Source organism: Mus caroli, chromosome 5, assembly GCF_900094665.2.
Source record: "Mus caroli chromosome 5, CAROLI_EIJ_v1.1, whole genome shotgun sequence".
Lineage (NCBI taxonomy): Eukaryota > Metazoa > Chordata > Mammalia > Rodentia > Muridae > Mus > Mus caroli.
Window position 1 is genome coordinate 132,156,110 of NC_034574.1, and position 26,112 is coordinate 132,182,221.

Sequence of the window (26,112 nt, forward strand, 5' to 3'; positions counted from 1 at the left end):
TATGCACATGCACACATGTGCAGTGCACATCCACATGCTCACATACATATGCAGCATACATACATCCATATGCACACACATGCAGCGTACATCCACATGTACACACATGCAGCATACATCCACATGCACACATGGGTACACAGAGACATCTGTTTGGCATGCACCACACAGCCACAAACCTATACACATGCACGCAGGCACACACACAAAAACAGACAGACAGACATGCAGGGCCCATGATGGAGTGTTATTCGCACACACACAAGACGGTTAAAGAGCCTGGCCAACCTCAGTGTTGTCAAGGCAACGGCACATTCTGCACTCTGCTGCCGTAGCAACATGAACTCACACAACCCCTGTTTTGGGACCAGCAGAGGGGGGTGTGAGATCCTCCCACAACAGCTCCTGCCAGCCCCATCCTGACAGTCACACCCTTGGAGATTCCGTCCCCCACCCCCCCCCACCCCACCCCCGTGGAGGCTGCTCACCTGGAGTTTCCAATAGAATGTAACCAAAGGGACAGAACCTCCTTTCTGGTTACTTCCCTGACCCTTTCTGCTCTCATTTTGTATTTCCTTTAAGGAAGGTTAAAGGTGCCAAGGGGGAGGCAATCTGGCCAAGACCAGCAGGACCTGTGGCCTTAGCCTAAAGCCTTCGAGGACCTTTGATGGCCACTAAGTAAGTGAGAAGCCAATACCTCAGAAATCTGCAGTGACTTAATGCACTGTGATGTTAGCTTATCTAGCAGACATAAAGGGTCACAGGAGGAAACATCCCTGAGGGAAACCCGTGTGCCCACGCCACGTGGCAGGACACATACAATAAGAATGTGCACACAGCCGATCATCACCTGAATCTACTGCTTAAAGGAATAGAATGGCAGATGAGAATGAATGATGGAGAGCTGTATACAACAGCAAGACTAAGATTTAGAAAGCAGAGCCAGGAAGGTTTTTTTTTTTAAAAAAAAAAAAGCTTAATCGACTTCCACCCATGGGAAGTTCACATACAAGCGAAGCCTCATTGTGCTGCTTACACACACTGCTGGAGACAATGCAAGGGGTGGCCCCAGTCTAATGACAGCTCTGTCCTTGGCTGGGCTGGGATCACAAACGGGTATTTCTTCCTCTGTATTTTGAAGTGAGGGGCAGGGGGCATTGGTCTAGCTGTGCTAGGACAGCTAGCATCTGCTCTAGCACTAACTGGCTGTTGTTCACACGGATGCTGAGGCCCTCACTGCACATCACTGTCTCTGCCTCCATGCCAGACTCTTACTTCTTCAGTAAAATGAAAGGGATTTCAAAGCACAGCCCGCCTTCCATACATCTGCCTTCGATGTCTAAACAACGGCTAGAAAGACACATGATTCCAGTGAGATCAGACAGGCCTGGAAACTTCACAGGAGGGACAACCACGAACGGCTCTCTTACCTGACAGTAGTTTCAGGGAAGAAGCAGCGCCCTGAGGTGAGAGCTTCGAGGAAGCTTGTGGAGAGGAGGGAAAGGAGAGGCCATGCTCGGCTCTGAGGTACCTAACTAGCTCCCAAGGCAGCCTCAGGGTCTCTCAATCTGCAGAGCCTTCAAGAGTGGGGGGCGGGGGGGGGGGGGGTACCTGACGGGACGAGATGCGCCCAGATCTTACTCCGTTATGCACAAAAATGAAGAAAGGTAAATTATTCAATATACAGGATTCTCGGGAGTTGGCTGGGCTGAATCATGTGCATCTGCACTATTCCTCCTTAGGGAAAGTTAATTTTAGAAAGGAGAAAAATTTTGCCNGGGGGGGGGGGGGGGGGGGGAGCCAGGCGTGGTGACACACACCTTTAATCCCAGCGCTTAGGAGGCAGGGGCAGGCAGATTTCTGTGTTTGAGGCCAGCCTGGTCTACAGAGTGAGTTCCAGGACAGCCAGGGTTAGACAAAGAAACCCTGTCTCGAACAAACAAACAAACAAACAAACAAAAGAGTGTGTGTGGGTCCATAGGTTTTTCTTCAGCTCCCCTAGTTCATTCTGCTGCCACCCCTAAGGGAATACTGTCATAGCAGTAGCACAAAACTGAAGCCTCCTGCCAAGCTCCCAACAGTTTATTCCCCAATATCAACAAACATCTGGGCTTTCTGCTCCCCCTCCACTCTGGGCAGGGGAGATGGCCCAGACAGTAAAGCCATTGTCAGAGAAGCATGGAGCCAGACCAGAGATAGCCAACACCCAGTCAATAGCCAGTGTGTTGGCATGTACCTGTGAGTCTAGGGCTGGAAAGGTAGAGACAGGAAGCTTTCTTTGGCTTGGTGAATCAGTGAACTGCAGGTTCAGTGAGAAGACCTTAGCTTACAAATAAATAATAATTATGATGAAGGAGCCTGGTGAGATGGCTCAGTTAAAGTGCTTACCATGCAAGCATTGGAACCTGAGTTTGGATGCCCGACACTCATATAAAAAGCTAGGCATGCTGGGCTTGGTGGCGCACGCCTTTAATCCCAGTACTCAGGAGGCAGAGGCAGTCGGATTTCTGAGTTCGATGACCATGCTGCTCCTGCCTCTACATCCTCAGTGCTGGGATGACAGGCAACCACAGGCAAGCCTAGTTTATGCAGTGCTGGGGAAGGTACTCAGGGCTTCATGCATGCTAGGTAAGGGTGCTTGCTACCGGCTGAGTCACATCCTCAGCCCTGGGTCTATTAAATAAAACAAAAAAAAAGTTCCACATAGCAATCTCACATCTGAACAAGTGACAGTTCTGTGGCCATAGCTGTTAGTTCTGTGTCCATGGCAGTTTGTCTTGAGGAAGGACAGAAAATATCACATATTAGATTCCTGACAAAATACGAACGGAAAGGAAAACTCGATTTATATGCATGAAACATCGCCAGCCTTTGTCCCTCACTACAAATCCATGTTCCCTTTCAGACATGCTGGCGGCGTGCACTGGAGGGAACCCAGCCTGAAGTAGCCACATAAGGACCCAGGGGGCAGCTGGGACACAGAGCTGCCTCATGAGACCAATACAAGACGTCAGTGGACAGAAGCCTGGCACAGCTGAACGCAGCAGGATACAGCTGGCCTTGGGCCAGGAGGGGTGCACACACCCCACGTGGCGCCCACAGATATAGCCTAGCTGGCTTGGGCCTCCTCTTCAAGAGGCAGATGAGACATCTTTCCATAGAAAAGGATACAGAGGGCAGGGGAGGTGGCTCAGTTGGGCCGAGTGCTTGCTGTGCAGCACAGGTCCTGAGTTCAATCCCAAGCACCCAAATTGTAAAAAGAGAGAGACTGGACATGATAGTGCACACTTGTAACCATGGCACTGGGGAGGCAGAAACAGGGAGAGCCACTGAGAGACATGGTCTTCAAAAAACTAGCTAGAGCTGGTGGCTCTCAACCCTCTGTAACGGGATCTGATGCCCTCTTCTGGTGTGTCTGAAGACAGCCACAGTGTACTCACATACATAAAGACAAAAAAAAAAAAGGTAGACAGTACCAAGGAGTGACAGCCAATGCTGACTTAAGCCTCACCACAGAGGCACGCATGTGCAGACACCCATGTTCCAGAACAGTGCAGCAGGTAGTTCACCCGTGAACACACGATGATCATTTGTGCACTGATGACTTGGGATGGCAAAATCCAAGCCTAACTTCCGGTACAGGAAGGGCAGGAAGGGCCACTCCAGACCAGAAGGAGCTTTGCCTCCTGGTGGATTTCTGTCAGGTGTAATAAAAGGAAAGCTGCTGCTAGTAAAGACACACACACACACACACTCTCTCTCTCTCACACACTCTCAGACACTCACACACACTCACACACACACTCTCTCACATACTCTCAGACACTCACACATACACACACACACACACACTCACTCTCACACTCTCAGACACTCACATACACTCACACCCTCACACATACACACACACTCTCTCACATACTCTCAGACACTCACACACACACACACACACTCTCACACTCTCAGACACTCACATACACTCACACACACACTCTCTCACACACTCTCAGACACTCATACACACTCACACACACACACCCTCATCCCTCACACCCTCACTTGCACACATTGGCTAGCATATTCACAACACAAACACATATAGCCCACACACACATGCACAGATGTGCACATATACACAACACATGAACACATGCACAAACATATACACAAGACACAGATACACACACACACACACACACACACACACACACGTATAATCCAGCCTTTGGACCACAGCTCTCAGCAGCATCAGTGCCATGGTGGCAGAACAAAATGCCACTCCCCAACAAAATACATTTTGGAGCCTCCCAGATGGGCTGCAGGTAAGGTGCTTGCCACACAAGCCCAACACCCTGAGTTCAATCTCTAGGTCCTATGTGAAGTCAAACGAGACAACTGACTCAGCAAAGTTGTCCTCAGGTCACGTGTGCTGTGGCATGTATACATATACAGGAGTGCACACACATGTATACACATGAACAATATTAAATAAATTTAAAAAAAAAAAGAGCCTGGTCTTAGAGCATCTGAACAGAGATGGCTCTCAGTCACACTGGATGGGTGCAGGCTGAACTTCCTGAGATGTGAGCAGGTCAGACTCTTTCACATAGGACCTAATTTAATTTAATAGTAGCAAACGCATACCTATGGTTCAGCAGCAGAGTGGGGGCAGGGCAGAGGACCTGCCTCTCCTGAGTTAGGATAGCTTGGCTCAGCTTTGTACCCTCAATCACTCTCCACATTATTGTTTTTAGACAGGGTCCCTCCCTGGACCTGGAGTTCACCAACTCAGCAAAACTAGCCAGCCAGTGAGTCCAGAATCCTCCTGTCTCGACCCCCCCAGCCCTAGGGTTTCAGGTATGTACTACACCCGGCTTTTTATGTGGGTGCTAGGGACCAAACCTAGGTCCTTATGTTTACACAGCCAGTACCGTCCGAAACGAGCCATCCCCCAACCTTAATTTTTTTCTTTAAAACTAGGGTAGATACTTGACAACTGTTGTCACTTCCCTAGTACCCTGATTGCCTTGAGGGAGGAAATGCCAGTCACAGAGCCAGCTGGAATGCCCACATTACAGCCATCTTCCGCTGAAGAGCCACCAGCAGCAGCACGGTTGCAGCAGCCGGGGCCAGCTTTTGTTGAACTCTCAATGTCCTGGCAGCCTTTCCTACCCAGGCATAAGGGGAGTGCCTGCCAGGCAGCTCAGTGAAAGTCTGGGGTTGGTGTGCAAACAGGCTTCTATCTGCATACAAGTTGGTGCTGACTGTCCTCTGGCTATAAAAAGCAGGCTTTTCTTCATCTTCAGAAGCATGGGCTAGGCTGGTGACACACAGAAAGGCAATGGTAGTCATGTCAAGAGGCTGAAGTGCTCAGAGAGTGGTCAGGCAGAGAGTGTGGAGCAGAGGTGAAGACAGTGAAGCCTGGGCAGAGTTGAGCAGGAGACACCTCAGGCCCTGGGGCTGGAAGAGCAAGAGAGCTGCCAAGCCTTAAGTGCTGACAGTCGCAATACCTAAGACCCAAGGGCTTTGTATCCTCTGTCACTGTAGGGCTAAAGGTCCTGACACTGTAGCCTGTATCAGAGCTGTAACCAGTGTCACCCATGGTGCTAGCTGCTGCCACCACCACCCAACCTTCCAGGAGCGCTGCCAGGAGCACAAGGAGGAGAAGCCACCGCAGAGCCTGAGCAGAACAGTTGAAGCTAACGCGGAACCTCCATATAAAAGGCTATCTCTGGTTTCTAGAACAACAGCCTCTGTGTCTGCCACCCAGGCCCTGGCCTGGGACATCTGATGGGCACTGCCCGCACTGAAGGACCCACCATTCCTATCTGTAGAGCCGCAGGACTCTGCCCACTTCCCAACAGCACAGGCTGTGCATTCTGCATTCTATGCACAGCTCACAGGATCTGCCTGACACCTAAGCTGGGCCCCTGCTGCCTTCACTTCTGATATGGGACATGGGAACACAGAGACTCATCCTCAATACAGAAGATGGGTGGGCTCCCATGGGCCAGAACAGCACCCCTGGGAGGGGGATGGCAGAGCTGTAAGGTAGAAGGAGCAGGTAGTGGCACAGTCTGTGAAGCAAGGCTGGCGTTACCATGAGAACAGACGCAGTGAGGCTGCCAGCCTTGGGAATCTCAGTATCACCTGTCTCAAGATACCAACCTCTTCTGTTCCTCCTTAAAGTCCAGCAGGCAACAGGATGGCCTAAACCTATTACAAGGCCACAGGGCCTGCCACAAGGGTGCCCAGCTATCCTGAGCATGGGCTCTTGCCCAGGGTCCATGGAATGAGGACAAAACGCTTAGGTCAAGTCTTGACTGTTACAGTCCTTGACAAGGGTGAAAGCTACCGTTGTTGGCTTGTTGGGACCCAGCATCACCTAGGAGATGAATCTCTGACCATATCTCTGAGGGAGCTTCTAGATGGGTTAGGTGGGGGATTTACACTAATTATAGATGGCACCATCCCATGGGCTGCGATCCTGGATAGAACAAAAAGTAAAAAGAGATAACACACCTTAAATCCCAGCACTTGGGAGGCAGAGGAAGACAGATCTCAGTGAGTTCGAAGCCAGCCTGGTCTACAGAGGGAGTTCCAGGACAGCCAGGGCTACACAGAGAAACCCTGTCTCGAAAAACCAAAAACACAGTAGAAAAAGCATTCGGCACTCTGCTTCCTGACTATGGATGCAATGTGGCTTCTGACGTTCCTGCCACCATGCCCTCCCCACCATGACCCGAAATGAGCCCTTCTTCCCTCCCACTGCCTTTGTGGGGTATTTTATCACAGCAAGGAAACAAGTTACTACACAACACCGTCACCAGGTGACAGCTAAAGAAAGCACATCCACCATGAAGAGGCCAGTAGCTTCAAGCGGCTACAGGGGTCCTGATGCCCATTCCTTCCCCACTACCCGGTCAGACATCTCTGCCATCCTGATGCCCAGTCACACTCAGGTGGCAACTGGGCATGAAAAGCAGCCCTCATCAAGCTGCCAAGAGCTCCCAGCAGGGCACCCGTGGAGCTTGCTGTTAGCCATTCCTGGAGCTAAGCAAGCAAAGCCAGACGCAGTCAGTCCGTGCTCTGAACAGCGGGAGATGCGCGCTCAGTTCCTGGGAAAATGTCTTCAAAGCCACAACTGTTTTCCCAGCTGTGGACGCTCCACCCTGGGAAATCTTTCCATGCCGTTACAAGAATAATTCTGAAATGACTGTACAAACATGCAAGCCTGCGCCCCTCATTCTGGTATTTGAGTCTCCAAACAGGAGAGCTTCCTGGAGCACCCTGTGTGAAGAAGGGTGGTGCCCAGTGCCTGTGAGTGGCAAGGCTTCCCCCACAGACTTGGGCTCAGCTCCCCGGCTTCTGCCCTGACCTGAGAAGCCTCGGAGTCATCAAGAAGGTGAACCCACCCGGTAGGACTGCCCCAGGACAGTTTCTCTTCTATAGTATGTGCAATCTGTGGCAGAAAGGTGCAGGACAGCTGTGACACAAGAAGCCCATCCCAGCACGGAGCACAAGAACTGGGAAAGTAGGGACCCATCACAGATGGAGTCTGGGCACCTTGCAAACTGAACAGTAGGGATAGGGTGTGGCGCCACAGGAAAGCAGAAACAAAACCTAGCAAGTGTCCAACAGACCGTTAAGACAGTAACTCCATGGCACACCCACCCAGAGCCAGAGGTACAGCAGGCCTCTGAAATACAGGCTGGATTGGAAACCTGGGCCAGGCCGCCATCAAGCTGTGGATCAGATTCCTTGCACAAAAGCTGAAGCCACTGGCCCAGGCCACCCAGGCTGCCTCAGAACCGGGATGTGAGGCACCTGGGCGTCTGCAAACAAGACACTTCAGGATGGGCTGCTGGCCCAGGTGTCTAGATGTCACCTCAATCACCTGTTTTGGCAGTTAATCTTGACTGTCAACCTAATGGTGTACAGAATCATCTAGAAGCTGAGCCTCTGGCCACAACTTCAAGGAAAGCATCTAGAGAGGAGAACTTGAGAAAGGCAGACCTGAACGTGGGCAGCACATCCCATGAGCTGGGATCCTGGACTGAATAAAAAGGAAAATCCAGGGCTTGCTTTGGCAGCACATATACAAAAATTGGAATGATACCGAGAAGATTAGCATGGCCCCTGTGCAAGGATGACACGCAAATTTGTGAAGCATTCCATATTTTTAAGAACGAAGACCAAAGTGTAGACACTTCGCCCCTTCCTAGAATTGGGAACAACACACCCATGGAAGGAGTTACAGAGACAAAGTTTGGAGCTGAGACAAAAGGATGGACCATCCAGAGACTGCCCCACCTGGGGGTCCATCCCATAATCAGCCACCAAATGCAGTTTTGCTGAAAGGACCCTGATATAGCTGTCTCTTGTGAGGCTTTGCCAGTGCCTGGCAAACACAGAAGTGGATGCTCACAGTCAGCTATTGGATGGAACAAAGGGCCCCCAATGAAGGAGCTAGAGAAAGTACCCAAGGAGCTGAAGGGGTCTGCAACCCTATAGGTGGAACAACAATATGAACTAACCAGTACCCCGGAGCTCGTGACTCTAGCTGCATATATAGCAGAAGATGGCCACTCGGTCATCACTGGGAAGAGAGGCCCCTTGGTCTTGCAAACTTTATATTATGCCCCAGTACAGGGGAAACACCAGGGCCAAGAAGTGAGAGTGGGTGGGTAGGAGAGCGGTGAGAAGGAGGGTATAGGGGACTTTCGGGATAGCATTTGAACTGTAAATGAAGTAAATACCTAATAAAAAATTGTGGGGTAGAAAAATTCTAACTCGGCACCAGCACTCATCTCTGCTTGATGTGTATCTAATGTGACCAGCCATGGCACAGTCCCGCCGCTGTCCTCTCAGATCTCAGATCAAACAAACCCTTCCTCCCTTAAACCGCTCTTGTCAGGTATTCTGTGAACAATCTGAGAGAAGAAACTAATTCCCACACTCAGTCTAAAAAACAACAGAGTTCCAGGGCTGGAGAAAGATGGTTCTCTCCAGCCGAGAGGGCACAGGTTCAAGTACCAGCACCCACATGACAGTGTACAGCTCTGTGTGTGTGTGTGTGTGTGTGTGTGTGTGTCCCAGTTCTAAACTTATAATCAGCTGTGCTCTAGTCACAGACAATGTCACTGACAACCCTCAGTGTGGAGACCGAGGTCAGCCACGCCTAAGGAGAAAATGACAAAAATGATAAAACATACAAACATTTCTCTTGCCAAACTTTTCCATGTTTTTGGTATTTTTACAATGGGCTTGTTTTGTTTTTAAAAGGGGTGGAAGCCGGGCGTGGTGGCGCACGCCTTTAATCCCAGCACTTGGGAGGCAGAGGCAGGCGGATTTCTGAGTTTGAGGCCAGCCTGGTCTACAAAGTGAGTGCCAGGACAGCCAGGGCTACACAGAGAAACCCTGTCTCGAAAAAAAAACAAAAAAACAAAACAAAACAAAAAAAACAACAAACAAACAAACAAAAAAGGGGTGGAAAGCTTTGTTTTGAAAAAAATTAAGAATGTCGTTGCACTGGCACTGGGGGCAGTTGGTAGAGTGTCTAAGCATCACCAGGCCCCAGGTCCCCTGCCTAGCACTGCAGAACCTGGACAGCCCACAGGACAGAGCTCCCCCGACCAACCCAACAAACACAGACATTCAGCAGGGGTTCTGGGAATTGATGGGAGAAGGGTTGGGAGTTCAAGGTCAGCCTAGACTACGTGAGATTGTCACAAAAACAAGATGAAAAACAGGCTCGGCAGGTAAAGTGCTTGCTGTGCAGGTAGAAGGACTTGAGTCTGGATCCCCAGGACACACGTTGGGAATGCCAGCACACCTCCAGGGAGATGGGAAGCAGAGACCAGAGAACCGCCGAAGCTTGCAGACCAGATGGCTAGACAGGTAGACATGATAGTGAAAACACACACACACACACACACACACACACACACACACACACACACACACACACAGAGTCATCTCTCCCTCAAATGCATAGATCTATTTCTTCCTCATCAGCTTTGGAACAGGGCGAGACTGATTCCTCTCCAGAGCTAACTGCAGCAGGCCCCCTGTGGACTCACCCAGGGCAGGACAGGCCTTTTCAACGCTTGCTCTCCGGCACTGCCCAGTGAAGGGGGCAAGCTCCGCTCTATACCAAGGCAAGGCACCAGACATCATTCTCTTTCCACAGAATCATCTGTGGGATTCCAGAGGGGAAAAGACACAAGTACTTTGTTTTTTATCTCTTTTTGTTTGGCTTCAGGACATGGAAAACACCACTTCATTCATTCGTCTGGTTCCTAGAGACCCAAAACTTCTAGGAACCATCCTCACCACCTGGTGGGTCCTCGGTCCCCACTGTGCAGGCTGCCTAATTAGAACCCTGACCTTCCCTGGAACACTCTCCCTCAGTTTGCTGAGTTCCCACAGAACAAGAGCTTCTACTCGCCTGCCCTGAGGCGGACGGAGTGCAGCCTTCTCCCAACAGCACCTCCTTCAGTCAGAAGCTACACCCAACACACACACTTTTCTCCTGGGGGCAGGGGTCCACAGAACACTGTGGATGAGCCACAGGCAGCAAGTATGCTTCTCTCTCTCTCCTTCACATTCCTTGCTGGCCAAATTCCCCTGCCTGGAACTTCTAGTTCAAACTTTCTTATTGTATTTAGTGGGGGGGGGAGGGGTGCCGTGCCATATAGAGTGTACGATGGTCACAGCGCAATTCTGCTGAACCAGTTTGGTCTAAGATCAAATTGGGTGGCCAGGCTGGCAGGACAAGGGGCCTCTACCTTCTGGTCCCTCTCATCTCCCCCATGTGCCCAGCTGTGTACATGGGCCCTGGAGGTCAGTCCCTCATGGTTTATGCAGCGAACAATGTACTGGCTAAGCCATCTCTCCAATCCAGTGTCATTCTTCTGACATTCTGCTAATCCATTCAGTGTGTGCAGGTGTGAGCTTACTCCATTCAGTCTGGATATTTGACAGTCTTTCACAAATTCCTCAGACCTTAGCACTGTTGCCTTGAAATCATTGTATCTCTTGGGCCCTGCCCTGCTGGATAGGTCTCCCCTTCCTCCACCTTTCCCCCTACCTGCTTGCTCACAGGTCAAGTCACTTCCGCCCATCTGTACTCCACATCCTCACGCTCTCTCCACCGTGCCTTGTCTTGGATCTCACTCTGCTCGTTTCTGATGCCATAATTGTACTCAACTCCCAGGATTTCTATTTGATTCTTCATCATAGAATTTACCTCGTCTTCTCTCGTCAGCTGGCTTACAAGATGGTTCCCTTCCTACCGTGGAATGTGTTTTTCTGCTGTGAGGTTCTGTGGATCCCCCTGGCCCACACAAAACTTCTCAACTGGCCCTTCCCACTTAGTAGAGATGGGACAAATCTGGGCCCTGTACCAAAACCTGCTACTAGCCTTGGGATCCCAATTCTACTTTAAGCCTTATATATCTCTGGGGCAGAAAGAAGCTGAAGCTCTGTGATCCACATTTATTTTTTAAGTAGTAGATTGTTGAATGCCCCACAAGAGAACAGTGGGCTGGGGTGTAGCCAGGGGACACCTGCATCCTATAATGCACTCTCCGAAGACCAGACAGGCAGGGGACACTTGCCGTCCCTTCACTCAGGAGACAGAGACAGGAAGGTCACTAATTCCAGACCACCCTGGGCTAAAAAATAAAAACTTGTTTCAAAAATGGTGAGGAAGTGGTCCTGGGGAGATGCCTTGGCTGGTAAAGCACCTGTGGGATAAGAACAGGCAGCTGAGTTTGGACCCCAAGCAATCAAGTAAAAAAAAAAAAAAAAGTGTGTCTGTGCATGGGCCTACAGCCCCAGCACTGGAGAGGTGAAGAGGGAGCCTAGGATTTGCTGGCCAGCTAGCTTAGCCAGTCAGCAAGCCCTGGGTTCAGTGAGAGACCCTGTCTCAAAAATAAGATGAAGTCAGCACTTGGGAGGCAGAGGCAGGTGAATTTCTGAGTTCGAGGCCAGCCTGGTCTACAGAGTGAGTTCTAGGACAGCCAGGGCTACACAGAAACCCTGTCTCGAAAAACCAAAAAAAAAAAAAAAAAAAAAGATGAAGTCTGATTGAGACAGACACCCAGTATCTACCTCCATACTTCACACACTCACACACCTATGTACACACACACACGAGCATGCACACACAGACAGCTAAAAGAGAAAATAAAGCTGGCTGTGGTCATGCACACGCCTCTGATCCCAGCACTCAAGAGGCACAGCCAGGCTGGATCTCTCTGAGTTCAAGGCCAGCCTGATCTACACACCGAGTTCTATCTAACCCAGCCAGAGCTACACAGTGAGATCCTGTCTCAAAAAAAAAAAAAAAAAAAAAAAAAAAAAAAGAAAGAAAGAAAAAAGAAAAAAAAAAGAAATAGAGAGAAGAGTTGAGGGGAGGAGGGAAATGGAACTAGATTCCCCCGTAAATGGAACGCAGGAATATAGATCTATGTAGACATACAGTTCCCAGGCTGGTGTGTGGTTCACACTGTCCCACACGCGCACTATGGTGCACCCTAGGGAGATAGAAGTGCGCTTGGTTACTCCTGAGCATTATTTCTGTACTTGCTAATGTGTTTTGTTGTTGTTGTTGTTTTACATCAATCGTGTGCAACTCAGGAAAAACAACAACCATTCTCCAATTAAGGTGGCTGAGTTGTTCTCTATCAGGCATGAGGAAGCCCAGCACAGAAACATCCCCTCGCTGAGCAAGACTCAGGGATGGGGAGTCAGTCCTGTTTTATTTGGAGCGGAGAACTGTCAGGTTTCCATGGCAGTGAGGACAGCCGGCTGGCCGGCCACCAGTTACTCCCACAGACCTGACCCCAGGCTGGTGCCTGAGCTTGGGTGGAGGCCGGTGAAGTGCCTGCCTGCTTGCTCTGCATGGGACAGTGGGGTAGGGGGGTGGCCATGCCGGAAAGCTCCAGGAGAGAGAGATAAAGATGATACACAGGCTCATGAGACAAGGCACATCAAACATTAACACAGGGATGGGGATGTGGCCTGGTTAGTAAAACGGCTGCCTAGCACACTCAAGGTCCTGGATTTTGTTGCCAACACTATATAAACCTGGTCTGGAGGTGCGTGCCTTTGATCCCAACACTCAGAATGCAGGGTAGGAAGAATTCTGAGTTCTAGGCCAGCAAGTCCCCATCTTCAAAAAACAAAAAAACAAACAAAACCTCCATGATTCAAATAGCAGAAATAGAAAAGGGAGAGGCTGGCAAGATGGCTCAGTGGGTAAGAGCACTGATTGCTCTCCCGAAGGTCCTGAGTTCAAATCCCAGCAACCACATGGTGGCTCACAACCATCTGTAATGAGATCGGATGCCCTCTTCTGGTGCATCTGGAGTGAGCGGGGCCGACTGGAGCAAGCAGAGGTCCTAAAAATTCAATTCCCAACAACCACATGAAGGCTCACAACTATCTGTTCAGCTACAGTGTACCCAAATACATAAAAAAAAAAGAAAGTCTTAAAAAAAAAAAAAGAAATAGAAAAGGAAGATGCTGCAGGCACAAATACATCTGATTTGTTCATGGATCAGGGGGAAATCACACAGTTCTCTTAAGACCTGTGCCATCCAGCAAATATACCCTGGCACTAACCCACAGAAACAAAACCCACAATCACAAACACTTATGTCAGTTTTAGTCACAAAAGCAAGGATCACAGAAGCCCTTGGCTCTGTTTGTGGGTGAGGGCTGAGGGCTCAGCTGTATCTTGCCTAGGGGTTATGGGGGGTCAGCGTGTGCGCTAAGACTGCACAGGAACACACTCACACAGATACAACACGTGCCCCTGTGCCTGAGCAGGCTCTGCAGGCTGCCCAGATCCTCAGGCTTCATCACTGTGGTCCCCAACACAGGGCACCATCTGTCACTGCAGGAAACTGGGTAAAGGGTACTTGGGGCCACCTTCTGTGTAGTTTTGCAACTTCCTAAGAATCTACCAGAATATGAAAAAAAAAATCTCTTTTAGAGAAAGGCAGGCAAACCTCTGGTGGCACCATCTTCCCTGCCCCTCCACCCCACCCCAGGACGGCATGGCATGTCCCAACACAGGAGTGACAGTTTTCAACTGTCACTTCTGCCTGTGGGCAATGACCCAAGTATCCTGGGTTGGGCCAGTTCCACGGTGTGAAGACAACGGCAGACAGGCTACACAGACACTAGTTTCCTGAGGCCAGCTCTTCCCTTGCAGGCTCCAGACATCATCAATCCATGACATGCCACACACGCCTGTCTTTGGCCTCTGCCAGAATTCAAACACTGTGCTAAGCTCCTCTGGGGTTTCCAGGCAGGATTCCTTTATCTTGGTTTGTATTCACTTAACCCAGGAGCTGCCACGAGAAATCAGTCGGCAGTAGCCTCCCTAGAGACAGAAGAGGGAGGCCAGGGGGCTGATGATCCACAGGCCCTGCATGGCAGCCTGTCTCCTGTGGGCTAGGGAGGTGTGTCTGACCTCAGGAGACACGGACCCTAAACAAACCACCCTCTTGGTATTCAGTTCCATCCGTGCAGACACAGAAGCCACTGTGACACTGCTTGTGGCCCTGCTCAGACCCCACATCTTCCAGTGAGCCTCTGCAGAGCAGTGCCCATGGCAACCTCACCCCAGCGTGACACAACACACGGCCCTCATTCCTTCCCACCACAAGCCAGCCGTCAGTTCTGTCGAGCTGGGAGATAGGTAACAAGACTGTTCCTGCTACGGAGCCTCACTGGGCTGTCCACAGTTAAGGATCCAGGGATGCTTTGAGGCAGGATGCGCTGCCTGCACTAGCACTCTGCACAGCTGGGTGCAGGCTGGAGGGCACAGGCACTGGCAAGAAAGATACCCAGCTATAGAGGGCTCCACAGTCGGGACCTCAGAAACACGAGCCACAGGCACTGGACAGATGCAGCCACAGTAGAGGATTCCATTATTTTTTTAAAAATAAGATAAAAGGTAAAAGCTGAGCAGACATTTAGCCAAAGATAATTTATGAATGGACAGTGAATGTGAACAGGGATGTTCATAAAATGCTAAGTAAATCTCAACGAGAAATGCACACACTTCTTTGTTGTTGCTGTTGTTTTGGATTTCTCGAGTAGAGTTTTGATGGTTTCTTTTTCCTTTTGTAGTGTGTGTGTGTGTGTGTGTGCGCGCGTGCGTGCGCGTGCTTATAACTTATTTGTATTTGCTTTTATGTTTGGTATTTGTCGTTATGTTCCCAGAATTTCACACATGAGTACTATACTTACCCCGCTCTCACCCACACACTCCTGGCTCCAGCACCTCCCCTCACACCCCCATCCCAACCTCATGACCTTTCTTTATTACTATCACACATACTCACACAGATACACACGTATGTATATATAAGTACATTCCTCTGGGTCCACTTAGTGTCGCTCATATGTACATGTGTTTAGGGATGATCATTTAGGGACTGAATAACTTCTTAAGGGGCTCATCCGTGGACACAGATTCTCAGGTAGCCCAGGGTGGCTTCCAACTTGGTAGGTAGCCAAGGATAGCCTTGAGCCCCTGACCGTCCTGCCTCCACCTCCTGAGAGCGGCTGGGAGAGCTGCACCACATTTGCTTTGTGCTGTGATGGGGATGGAACCCAGAGCTTTGTGCATTCTAAGCACGCACTTCTTTAACCCAAGCCAGACAGGGTCCTTCAAATAGAGCTGTGCTGCTTAACTGGGCACCAACAACCTCATACACAGCCAACCCAGGTGGCTCATGCCTGCAATTCCAGCAACAGGGACGATAACACAAGAGACCAAAACAACAAGATAAACAGGAAGTAAGATAAGAGCATGCCCACATGAGGGGCTATAAGTTAAAACACTTATAGCAGGGCTGCCACTCAAAGAGCCCCCTCCTATCCCCAGTCCTCCTGCTGGGTACACGGCAGATACTCCGTCACAGGTTCCCGGACACATGCACTACAACATGATACAACAACCCTGGTCCTGGAATCTCCTGGAGAGAGGAAGTGAGCGAGACTCACAGTGATGCCCACAGCATATTCCCAAGACCCCAATCTAGAAAAGGGCCGAAGGGCCAAACCCTGTACACAAGTAAACAGATGTGTGGGGACCATGCAGAGCAGGCGCCTGCAGCCACTGAGGACAAAACAATGACAGAGGACAGTGCAACCAAGGAGCAGAGTGGAGACAAGCCTTCCCACAGCAAGGCCAGAGGGACCCACACAGCCTGGGGTGGAGAGCAATGGATCAGACTCCAACCATCAGTCCACAGGTTAGCGACAGGACTTGTCTTCTAGCCACCGTCTAGCCACTCACTTAAGACAAGTGATGTGGTTCCTAAGACAAGTGATGTGATGTGGTTAGGAAGATTAGCACCGCTCAGCCCAAAGGTGTATCGACAAAACCCAGGCCACACAGTCACTGTCTTAGCATGGCTGGGAAGGTTTGAGGCAGATTCCAGGATATTAAGTTCCCAAGTCCTTCTATGTGACTTCCTAAGGGGCCACAGCCCAGAGACCAAGACAGCAGCCTGAGCCCCATCAGGGAGGTCCTACCATGGATGGCAAAGGTGTCCCTGGGGACCTAGATGACACTGACTGGGCTAGCTGTACATATAATATTTGTGGCGGGTAAGCTCCACCTTCATCACATGTAATAAAGTTCGTTACTTGTGGTTGCCCTGCTGTGTCTAAGGTTTTTCGTGACTGTTAAGTTTTTAATTGACAGAAGAAACAAGCTCAGCTAAGAGCACTCCAAGTCGGTCACACTCATGACTGCAAAGCAAGGACTTTACTCTCATCCTAGCTCTAACCGAAGCCAATTCTCAGACGAGAAAACAAATGAACAAACAAACAACAAGAACTGTCTACACATCCAGCCTGATCAGTCCTGGTGTGGGACAGTCTGGTCTCCCATCTGACCTATTGCCACCAGCCTTCACCAGCATTCATGGTGTGACTCCAGAGAGACAAGGAGGTATCATCAGAAATGCAGCCCCCTCCTTGCTTCAACCTCCCCCTCCCAGCTCAAACAGGTGCCAGGCAAGGCAGTGTAGCCCAGCCCAGGGTCCAATCAGCTCTTCCCGAGTACAAGCACTTCCTATAGCTTCGTCCGCATCTTCTGCTGTAAGAAGTCTGGAAGGACTACGGCAGAGACTGGGGCCTAGGCTCCAGGTAGGGCTTCCTTCAGCAGACAAGGACAAGATGCCTGTGGTCCAGGGCATCACTAGGAGTAGGGAATTACTGTGAACTCCAGCTCCCACTGAGGCCCACAGATCTGCTGCCTGTGGGAATCCAGGAAGAGGGAGGCAGCAGGGCCAGGGCCTTCTCAGACCAGCAGCCAGAAAACAGGAACTAGTCTGGTGGGGTGTTTGAACTCTCTCCCTGTGCGGGGATATTCCAAACTACCCACTCCTCAGGGCCTCAGAGTTGGGGCACCATGCAAGCAGGGGCTCGGGCAAGGCACCCACACACTCCAGGTCTCGGCACCAGGACCCAGAGGGCTGTGGTCTAAGCAGGCAGCAGCTCCACAGGGCTCAGAGACCCACGTGGAACTTGGGTTCCATGGAAACCGCTCCCCAAGGGCCAATGAAGTTCCCAGCACTTGGGGACACTTCGGCAGTTCTGGCGCAGGCACAGAGCGCTGAGCTGTGGGAAATGGCTGTGCAGGCCCTGGGAGCTCCACACACTGATACTTCTGGGAGGACAATGGAGTGGCCCAAGTAGGGACAAAGGCCTCTTCCCTGCTACAGAGTCCAAAAGTTCATTTGAGCCACAGGGTGACAGGACTGGACCAGCACAGCACTTTCCATGAGTTCCCGATGCTGGGATTGCCGGCTACAAGCCTAGCTACCCAGACTACTCAGTGCTTAGGCTCGGCTCTCCCTATGTTTCCTCTTAAAAAAGATGCCTGACACATCCTTCTGACAATTTCCCATGAGAGCCAAAGGAAGAAATGTTTTTGTCCACAGAGATCAGCATTCTTAAGCAGAGAAAGGCCTCATTCTGTATGCAAGACTGGCTTCCAGCAACACAAGAAGGGGACCTAGGGACCTGAGTCCCCAAGCTACAGTCCTAAGTCACAGTGGCCACAAAGAAAGGCTGCCTGTCAGCCAGGGACCACGCCCTAGTCTCTTCTCCTACTTCCATTCAGCAGGATTGTGGCTGTCGAACCTCTGTTGGTCAATGCCCTGCCGCCCAGGCCACCAGAATGCCACTGGCTTGTTGGAAGGCCAGTGCTGCCACTGGCTTGTTGGAAGGCCAGTGCGCCCAGGCCTCATGGAACAGCCCAGAGCTCCTGCCTCCCAACACCTGTAGCCAGAAAAGCAAACACAGCCTGTGTTTCCCCTGCAAACTCCAGGCTCCTAATCAGACCAAGACGTAGCTTTCTGCGTGCGCACGAGTACACACATACAGAGGGGAGAGGCGAAAGGGGAGAGGGGAGAAGGGGAGAGGGGGGAGGGGAGGGGAAAGGGGGGAGGGGGAGGGGACAGGGGACAGGGGACAGGGGGAGAGGGGACAGGGGACAGGGAGCACAATGCACGGGCAGTCCCTCTCGAACATCATGTTCCCTGCAAGTGCATGGACAACCAGAAGAGGGCTGGAGGCTGAGATGGGGCTGTGTGGTTGAGCTGTTGCTTAGCATGGGCAAGGCCCTGGGTTCCACCCCCCAGCACGGTGGGTATCACACAACTATAATCCCAGCACTCAGGAGGCTGTGGGTTTGCAAACTTGAGGCCTGTCTGAGCTACATAACGAGAGAACAAGAAGTCTCACAAGGCCCAGCCACAGCATCATGTGTGCATCTGAGCAGGGTTTATTTATTAACTAATAAACCTGAATATTAGTATCTGATGGTGTCTGGAGGGCTGTAAGCCAGCTGATAGTAAAGGTGACTGCCAATGGAAGAGTTTAATACCTAGAACTTTGAAAGTAACAAAAAAATTTTAATGTTAAAATGTAAATGAATCTGTGGCCACTGATAGGGTTCCACGTGTAAAGGAGTTTGCAGCCAAGCCTGTGGACCTGAGTTCAATCCCACAGTAGTGGAAAGAGAACCGAATTCCATGAGCTGTCCCCTGACTTTAATACACACAACATGAAGGTGCACACATACATACATAAATAAATATAAAAAAAAATTATATTACATTTAAATGTATCTGCATTATGCATACACATGGCAGATACATGCTAAATAGGGTGAAAAACAAACCCAAACAGTAGTTAACATGGTTCATACCCTCTCTCAGTGAGTATTAAAATCTGTCATTTGGGTCAGTACGATGGCTCATGGGTAAAGGCGATTGCTACCACGCCTGGAAACCTGAGTTTGATCCCTGGAACCCACAGTGTGGAAGGCGAGACTTGCTCTATTTAGACATCTATTGATCTCCAGACCAGTACCATGAGGTGCAAGGATACAGGCATGAGTAAATAAACATGATTAGATTTTTTTTTTTATAAAGCATGAAGGATTTTGTTTGTTTACTGGTGCTGGGGTTCAAAGGCAGGGCCTCCCACGTGCTAGGCAATGCTCTACCACTGAGCCATGGCCTGGCCGCTAGACTTGAGGTTTTTAGACATAGGTTTCTGGGCCACACCCCAGGTACACATCAAAGAAAAAAACTTCCAGAGAATATAGCCAGGAGGCTCCCGATCCCAGACTCTCCTCCCAGCCAGGCTGGTCCATTACAGTCCACAGGAAACATGGGCACCCACACAGCAGCCACGTTCCTGTCTCATGACCATTTCAGGAAGCACCAAGCACGCCATGTGTGACGTTCCTCACAAAGTCACTCACCAGGGGACTGGCCGCCTCCTTGTCTGGCCCAGCCTCCGATGTCCTCGGCGTCTCCTCTGCCGGTGTCATCTTCTGCTTTTTACTCTCCTTTCCTGTCCCTTCGAGACCTTTTCTCTTATGTTTTGCCATCCTGGAAGAGATGGCACAGGCTGATCAACGGTGGGACGGAAGAGGCAAAGTGCTGTGTTGTTAGAGTGGAGAGGATGCTTTCTCAGTGTAACACAAACGGAGCTTTAAAGAAAATAAGCTAACCAGGACTCAAATGCTTCCTGTACAACCAGGAGGACCAACGGAGGAAAAAGTGGTCAGGTGTGGCAATGGCCACCTGCCAAGCCAGAGGGACACGAGTGTGGACACAGAGGCATCTCTCAAGCTCACCCACCGGCCTGACAGCCTAGCAGAACTGGTGAGCTCCAGAGTTACTGAGAGACTGTGTCTCAAAAAATAAGATGGAGAGCGATAGATACCTGATGGTCCTCTCACCTGCAAGTACATGTACTCACATGTCCATGCACACGTATGTGCACATGCATGAACACACCCACACACACACCAAACATATAACATAAAAAGAAGATTGAGCATATGCTACTGTGGATCCAGCAATGGCCACTGCCTTCCAGGAATTCCCCCTTAAACATGGATATCTCATTTTTCTTCTTCTTTGATTTTAAAACAGGGTTTTACTAAATGAGTCAGGCTGGCCTCTTGAGCTAACTCTGCAGCCCAAGTTGGACTTGAACTTGTGAGCCTACAGCCTCCACTAGGGATGGCAGGCCTGGGCCACAACACCCGAGGCTGCACTTCTATCTCAAAAGCAACACTGGATGGAAAGATTGAGAGCAACAGCCAGACACAGTGACACACTCTTCTAATCCCAGCATTTGGGAGGCAGAAGCAGGCGGCTCTCTGGAAGTTCTGGGTTAGCCTGGTCTACATAGAGACTTCCAGGACAGCAAGTATTGTAGAGAGGCCCTGTCTCAAAAGAAAATGGTTAAGTGTGACACCATTTTTACTGACTGTCATCAGGTTCCAAAGTAGAAATCTGCCTATTCCTTAATTCGTACATAGTAGGGGGCAGTTCCATCTTTTCCAAATCTAGGCTAAGTCACACCCCTATGCAAGCTATGACCAGTGTTATGCCCCAATCAGAAGAAGCTGAAAGACCCTCGGGGGCCCAAGGTGTTCTTTGAGCTGGCACAGAGCCCCAAGATACTCCTAAGGACTAAATGAAGCTAGCTAGATTTGAGGCACGAGATAAATCCAATCCTATGGTCTAGCTCCTCACACAGTAGGAAAAACAGAAGCCCATGAGTGAAAAACCAACCAACATGCAAGACAGGGATGGTGGCACGTGCCACTGGGAGGCTGAGGCAGGCGGACTGTCACTAGCTCCAGGCCATTATCCTAAACTGTGAGCCTGCCTCACATGGTGGCACACATCTGCAATCCCAGCACTCAGGAGGCAGAAGTACGGAGGAGCATAAGACGCTCAGAACCAGCCTGGAACTCAAAAGAGAGAACTTAAAACCACAAAACAAAACCAAGATTGATTATAAGGCTGGAGATCAACTTAGTGGTTAGAAAGAAAGGTGGCAGATTTAATCCCTAGTACAAAAAAAGAAAAGGAAAGAAAGGAAAAGAAGAAAAAAGGAGGAGGGTCAGCATGAAGGATGGAAGAGATCTAGAAGCTGAGAACACCCCAGAGAATAAATCTGCAGTCATATAGCCCTCGTGTGTGAGGTAACGTCATCAGGGCAGCCCTGTTCCACTGGGACAGTCAGTCACTGACGACAGCACACAGAAATAATACTATACTATTCTAAATCAGAAAACTCCAAGCTCTCTCTATTTTTTTAATTAAGCTTCCTCCATTAAAAAAAAGAAGAAGAAGAATATTTGAAGCCAGAGGCTACAAATTTCAATTAACAATGTAATAAGAAATCTTAAAAGAAGGAGAAAGTGTTGACACAGGGACACTGGAAATAGGGGTGGTGACGCCAGCCAATTACCTCGTCAGAGAAATAAGGCAAGTTCAGCAAATATTGACACACCACTTAGGAGAGAAGCGAGGCCTGCGCTCACCCTGGAAGTCAGCATTAAAAAGTTAATCAGGAAGTCTATTTGCGAAGAAGATGGTTCTAGGTTACCAGGCTCTAAGAGACAGCAACTCCCAACTGAGGCAATGAGCGTTTGTTCTAGTGAGCATCTGCGTTTGTTTGTGGTCAAGTGACTTTCAACAAGGGCACCATGACAATTCAAAGAGCGATCTATCCACCAGCAGCTGGAGGACTGCTGAAGAGTCATGGGGGACGTGAGTATGCACTCAGAACTCACGCAGGGCGGACCAAGCCCCACGTGTAAAAGAGTCCAAGCCTAATACACTTCTGTTTATACACAATATAGACCAGGCTGACTTTGAACTCACGGGGATCCGCCTGCTTCAGCCTCCTGAGAGCTGAGAGTTGGATTAAACAGGTCAGCCTACGATTGCTACTCTCCAGGGATGAGCCCTCATGGCCCTGGAGAACACTGTGTTCTTTCAGGTAAAATACCAGGAGCTAGGGATGGCGAGATGGCTTAGGGGATAAGAGCACTGACTGCTCCTCTGAAGGTCCTGAGTTCAAATCCCAGCAACCACATGGTGGCTCACAACCACCTGTAATGAGATCTGACGCCCGCTTCTGGTGTGTCTGAGGTCAGCTACAGTGTACTTATGTATACTAATAAATAAATCTTTGGGCCTGAGCGAGCAGGGTTGACCAGAGTGAGCAGGGGTCCTAAAAATTCAATTCCCAACAACCATCTGTACAGCTACAGTGTACTCACATACATTAAATAAATACCAATAACTAGATAGTCAAAAGAAAAATAAGCTGGACTACCTCATAACTAAAAATGTCTGTCCTTGGGCTGGAGAGAGGCTCATTGGTTACCAGCTTTTGCAGAAGACCCAAGTTGGCAGCACCCATCTCAGGCAGCTCAAAATCAACTGTAACTCGTGCTCCAGACCCAACACGTCTGGACACACACACAATTAAAAATAGAAATATAAAGGAGCTATTGAGATGGCTCATAGGTTAAGAGTACTTACTACTCTTGCAAAGGACCTAGGTTCAGTTCCCAGCATCCACCCGGTGGCTCACAGCTACCTGGAACTCTCCTAGCACCACTTCGAATCTCACCATAGGAGAGGCAAGATGACAGATTCACACACTGCATCCAGCTTTTTATGTAAGTCCCAGGGATCAAACTCAGGTCCTTAAGCTTGTACGGCAAGTGCTTTTACGCACTGAGAACTCCAGTTCTCGGAGAGCTGATGCCTCTTCTGAGCTCCATGGGATCTTACACACACATGGTACACACACATACACTCAGTTTCACACACACACACACACACACACACACACACAAAATTAGCAATTTTAAAAAATAAATGAAAATAATACAACAAAATTTAAAAGCTTCTCCCAGGGAACAGTGCCAGCACGAAAGTAAAGACAACTCAAGCAGTGCTTGTCTCACACATTACAGGCAGGAAATCTGCATGCGGCAGAGCCTGAGAAGAACTCTTTTTGTTTGTCTGCTTTTCAAGACAGGGTTTCTCCATAACCTGGCTGTTGTGGAACTCCCTCTGTAGAGCACACTGGTCTCAAACTCACAGAGATCCACTTGCCTTTGCCTCCAGGGATTAAAGGCATGCATGGCCACCACCACAGAATAACTCTAGCAGTTACACAATAAAAGAATTTGGGCACCAGGTGGGGTGGTGCACACCTTTAATCCCAGAGCTCGAGAGGCAGAGGTGGGAGGACCTCTGTGAGTTCGAAGCCAGCCTGGTCTACAAAGGGAGTCTAGGGCAGCCAGGGCTTGCTATACAGAGAAACCTTCTCTCAAAAAAACAAAACAAAAAACCAAATAGACAGCAATATGGTTCAGCAGGTAAAGGCGCTTGCCACTGAGTCTGACAACCTGAGTTCAGTCCCAGCCTAGCCTAACTGGTGAGTTCCAGTCCACTGTCACATACAAGGTAGATGGCTGCTGGGAACCACCTAAAGTTGACCTCTGGCACACACACACACTGCTAACTCTAGAATGGGCAAAGGTCTTGAACAAACAGTGAAGAACATGAAAAGATGCCCAACGTCACTAGTCCTTTAGGAAATGAAATCCAGAGGCACTGACTGCTGCTTCATGCAGCAAGGAAATAAGAAGACAGAGGGCTAGGAGTTCTCAGTGGGTAAAAGCACTTGCTGAACAAGCTTGATAATATGAGTTCGATTCCTGGGACTTACATAAAAAGCTGGATGCAGTGTGTGAATCTGTCATCTCGTCTCTCCTATAGTGAGATGGAAGGCAGAGACAGGACAGTAAGCCTGGGGTACACAGTGCAGCAGCAGAAACCAGAAAGACTATGCCTCAGCAAGCTCAAAGAAGGAAAAAGACTCCCTTAAATTATCTCCATGGTACCTAAGACCATTAGTAAGAGATCTTCTACAGTCAAAAACCTGGGCTCACTAGATCTGGGATTCTTACTCTGTCCTCCGTTTCTTCCCAGAGCCTTGAGTGATACCGATACATAAAAGGAACCCAAAGAATAAATCTTTTTGTCGTTTTTTGTTTTTTGTTTTTTTGAACGGAGTCTCATTTAGAAGACATGGCTAGACCGCGCGTTGCGGCATTTTTTTTTCAGTCCCAGCCTCCAGGATACTGAGACCACAGCTGTGTTCCACCACACCCAACTTGTAAGAATGGATACATGGAAGGACTGTTGGGTGCATGAATAAGTGGGTGGGTGGATGAAGGATGTAGATGAATGGATGGGTGGGTGCCTGGATGAATAGGTGGGTGGACGGATGGATAATTGGGTAGAGGAGCGGATGGACGTTTAAGTAGACGGAGGAGTGGGCGAATGGTTAAGTGGTCGCCAGTATCCACAGGGGTGAATGGGTAGGTGTGTGGTTGAATAGATCTCTGGAGATCCACGTGGAGAGGTGGGCAGAGACGCACAGCCGGGCCCAGGACCGCGTCTTCCGGGCGGATGCGACAACCCCCCGTCACCCCACCCTACCCAGCACGCACCTGCAGCTCCCACTCTCGCACACCTCTGCCACGCGCCTCCACCACCAGCTCAGCAGGTTCCGCGCCGTCCCGCCCTCAGAAGATCAGCTCTATCCATTGGACCGGGCAGGCGTCCGTCTTCCAGCCAGCCAATGGCCGCCGCATGGGAGGGCGCAGCCCTGGCGCAGGATATTGGCGTCATCTCTCTGAGCTGAGAGCCCAGTCAGTTGCTAGGGCAACACCTGGTGGCGTGGGCACGTGCGGCCGAATTCTGGCCGCTGGTGCTGGGCTGGACAGATGGAACACCTCTCAGAGAATTCCAGCAGGTAAAGTTAGAATATCCGAGGGTTGCCGAGCTTGGAGGTGCACGCCTTTCGTCCCAGCCCTAGGGAAGCTGAGGCAGAAGGATTAGGAGTTCAAGGCTATCCTCCGCTGTGTAGGGAGTTCAAAGCCGGACCCTGTTTGTAGCCTATAATCCCAGCATCAAAGAGATAGAGGGAGGAGGATCAGAATCTCGGGGACTTCTCGAGATACATAAAGGCCAGTGAGATGCCTCCGACGGTAAAAGTGTTTATTGTAAAGCTTGGTAACGTTAGTTTGATGTCCAGGATCCATAAATCGGAAGGAAAATCAATTCCCACCAGCTGTCTTCTGACCTCTAAACACACACACACTAAATAAGTAAATATGTACATTTCATAATATATGTATGTGTATACACACACAGTAGTGAAGAAGTAATGTAAAGGGTCTGGCATAGCTGTCACTGGCCTTGTAACAGGGCCATAGACCTTAGTAGGCCACCAGACCTTAGCACACTGACTCCATGTTGGAAGTACCATTGAGGCTGTAAAACTTAGCAGCACAGAGACAGCACCACCTGCCAAAATTAAAACAAGGGCCTAGTCCATTAGAGTCCATATAGTGCTGGGAAAGTCTCAACATACACTAACCTTGCTTTCCAGCTTCTCTAGTTCCACTTCTGGTTAATTCTTCTTTTTAACTGTGTGTCAACTCAGAACATGTTTTTAGTGCTTAAAAAATCACCCGGAAAAAGGCTCAATGCTACACTAGGATCCCATCACCCAGTGTAGTTGCTGGCCAGCTAATAAAGATTTTCTATTGGCTTAAACCATGTCTGAGCAGTCTTCTCTTCTGAAAACCCCACAACAGCCTTTAATTCCAGCATTGGGGCAGAGGCAAGTGGATCTCTACAAGTGTGAGGCCAGCCTGGTCTACAT

At 49.8% G+C, this 26,112-nt stretch overlaps 1 protein-coding gene and 1 non-coding gene across 2 annotated transcripts in view; one reads left to right on the forward strand and one right to left on the reverse strand.

The window, feature by feature from the left end:
- Positions 1-24,974, reverse strand: part of C5H7orf50 (chromosome 5 C7orf50 homolog) — a 102,124-nt gene extending 77,150 nt beyond the window's left edge. The window contains exons 1-2 of the mRNA XM_029477289.1: positions 24,893-24,974; positions 19,811-19,940 (exon numbers count right to left, since the gene is read on the reverse strand). Of these exons, the coding sequence (XP_029333149.1) occupies positions 19,811-19,939 (129 nt within the window). The 5' untranslated portion in view covers position 19,940; positions 24,893-24,974. The remainder of the gene's footprint in view (positions 1-19,810; positions 19,941-24,892) is intronic.
- Positions 8,082-8,184, forward strand: LOC115031273. The gene has a single exon (XR_003836872.1). It is a non-coding gene; the product is annotated as a U6 spliceosomal RNA (small nuclear RNA).
- Positions 24,975-26,112: the final 1,138 nt, after the last annotated feature.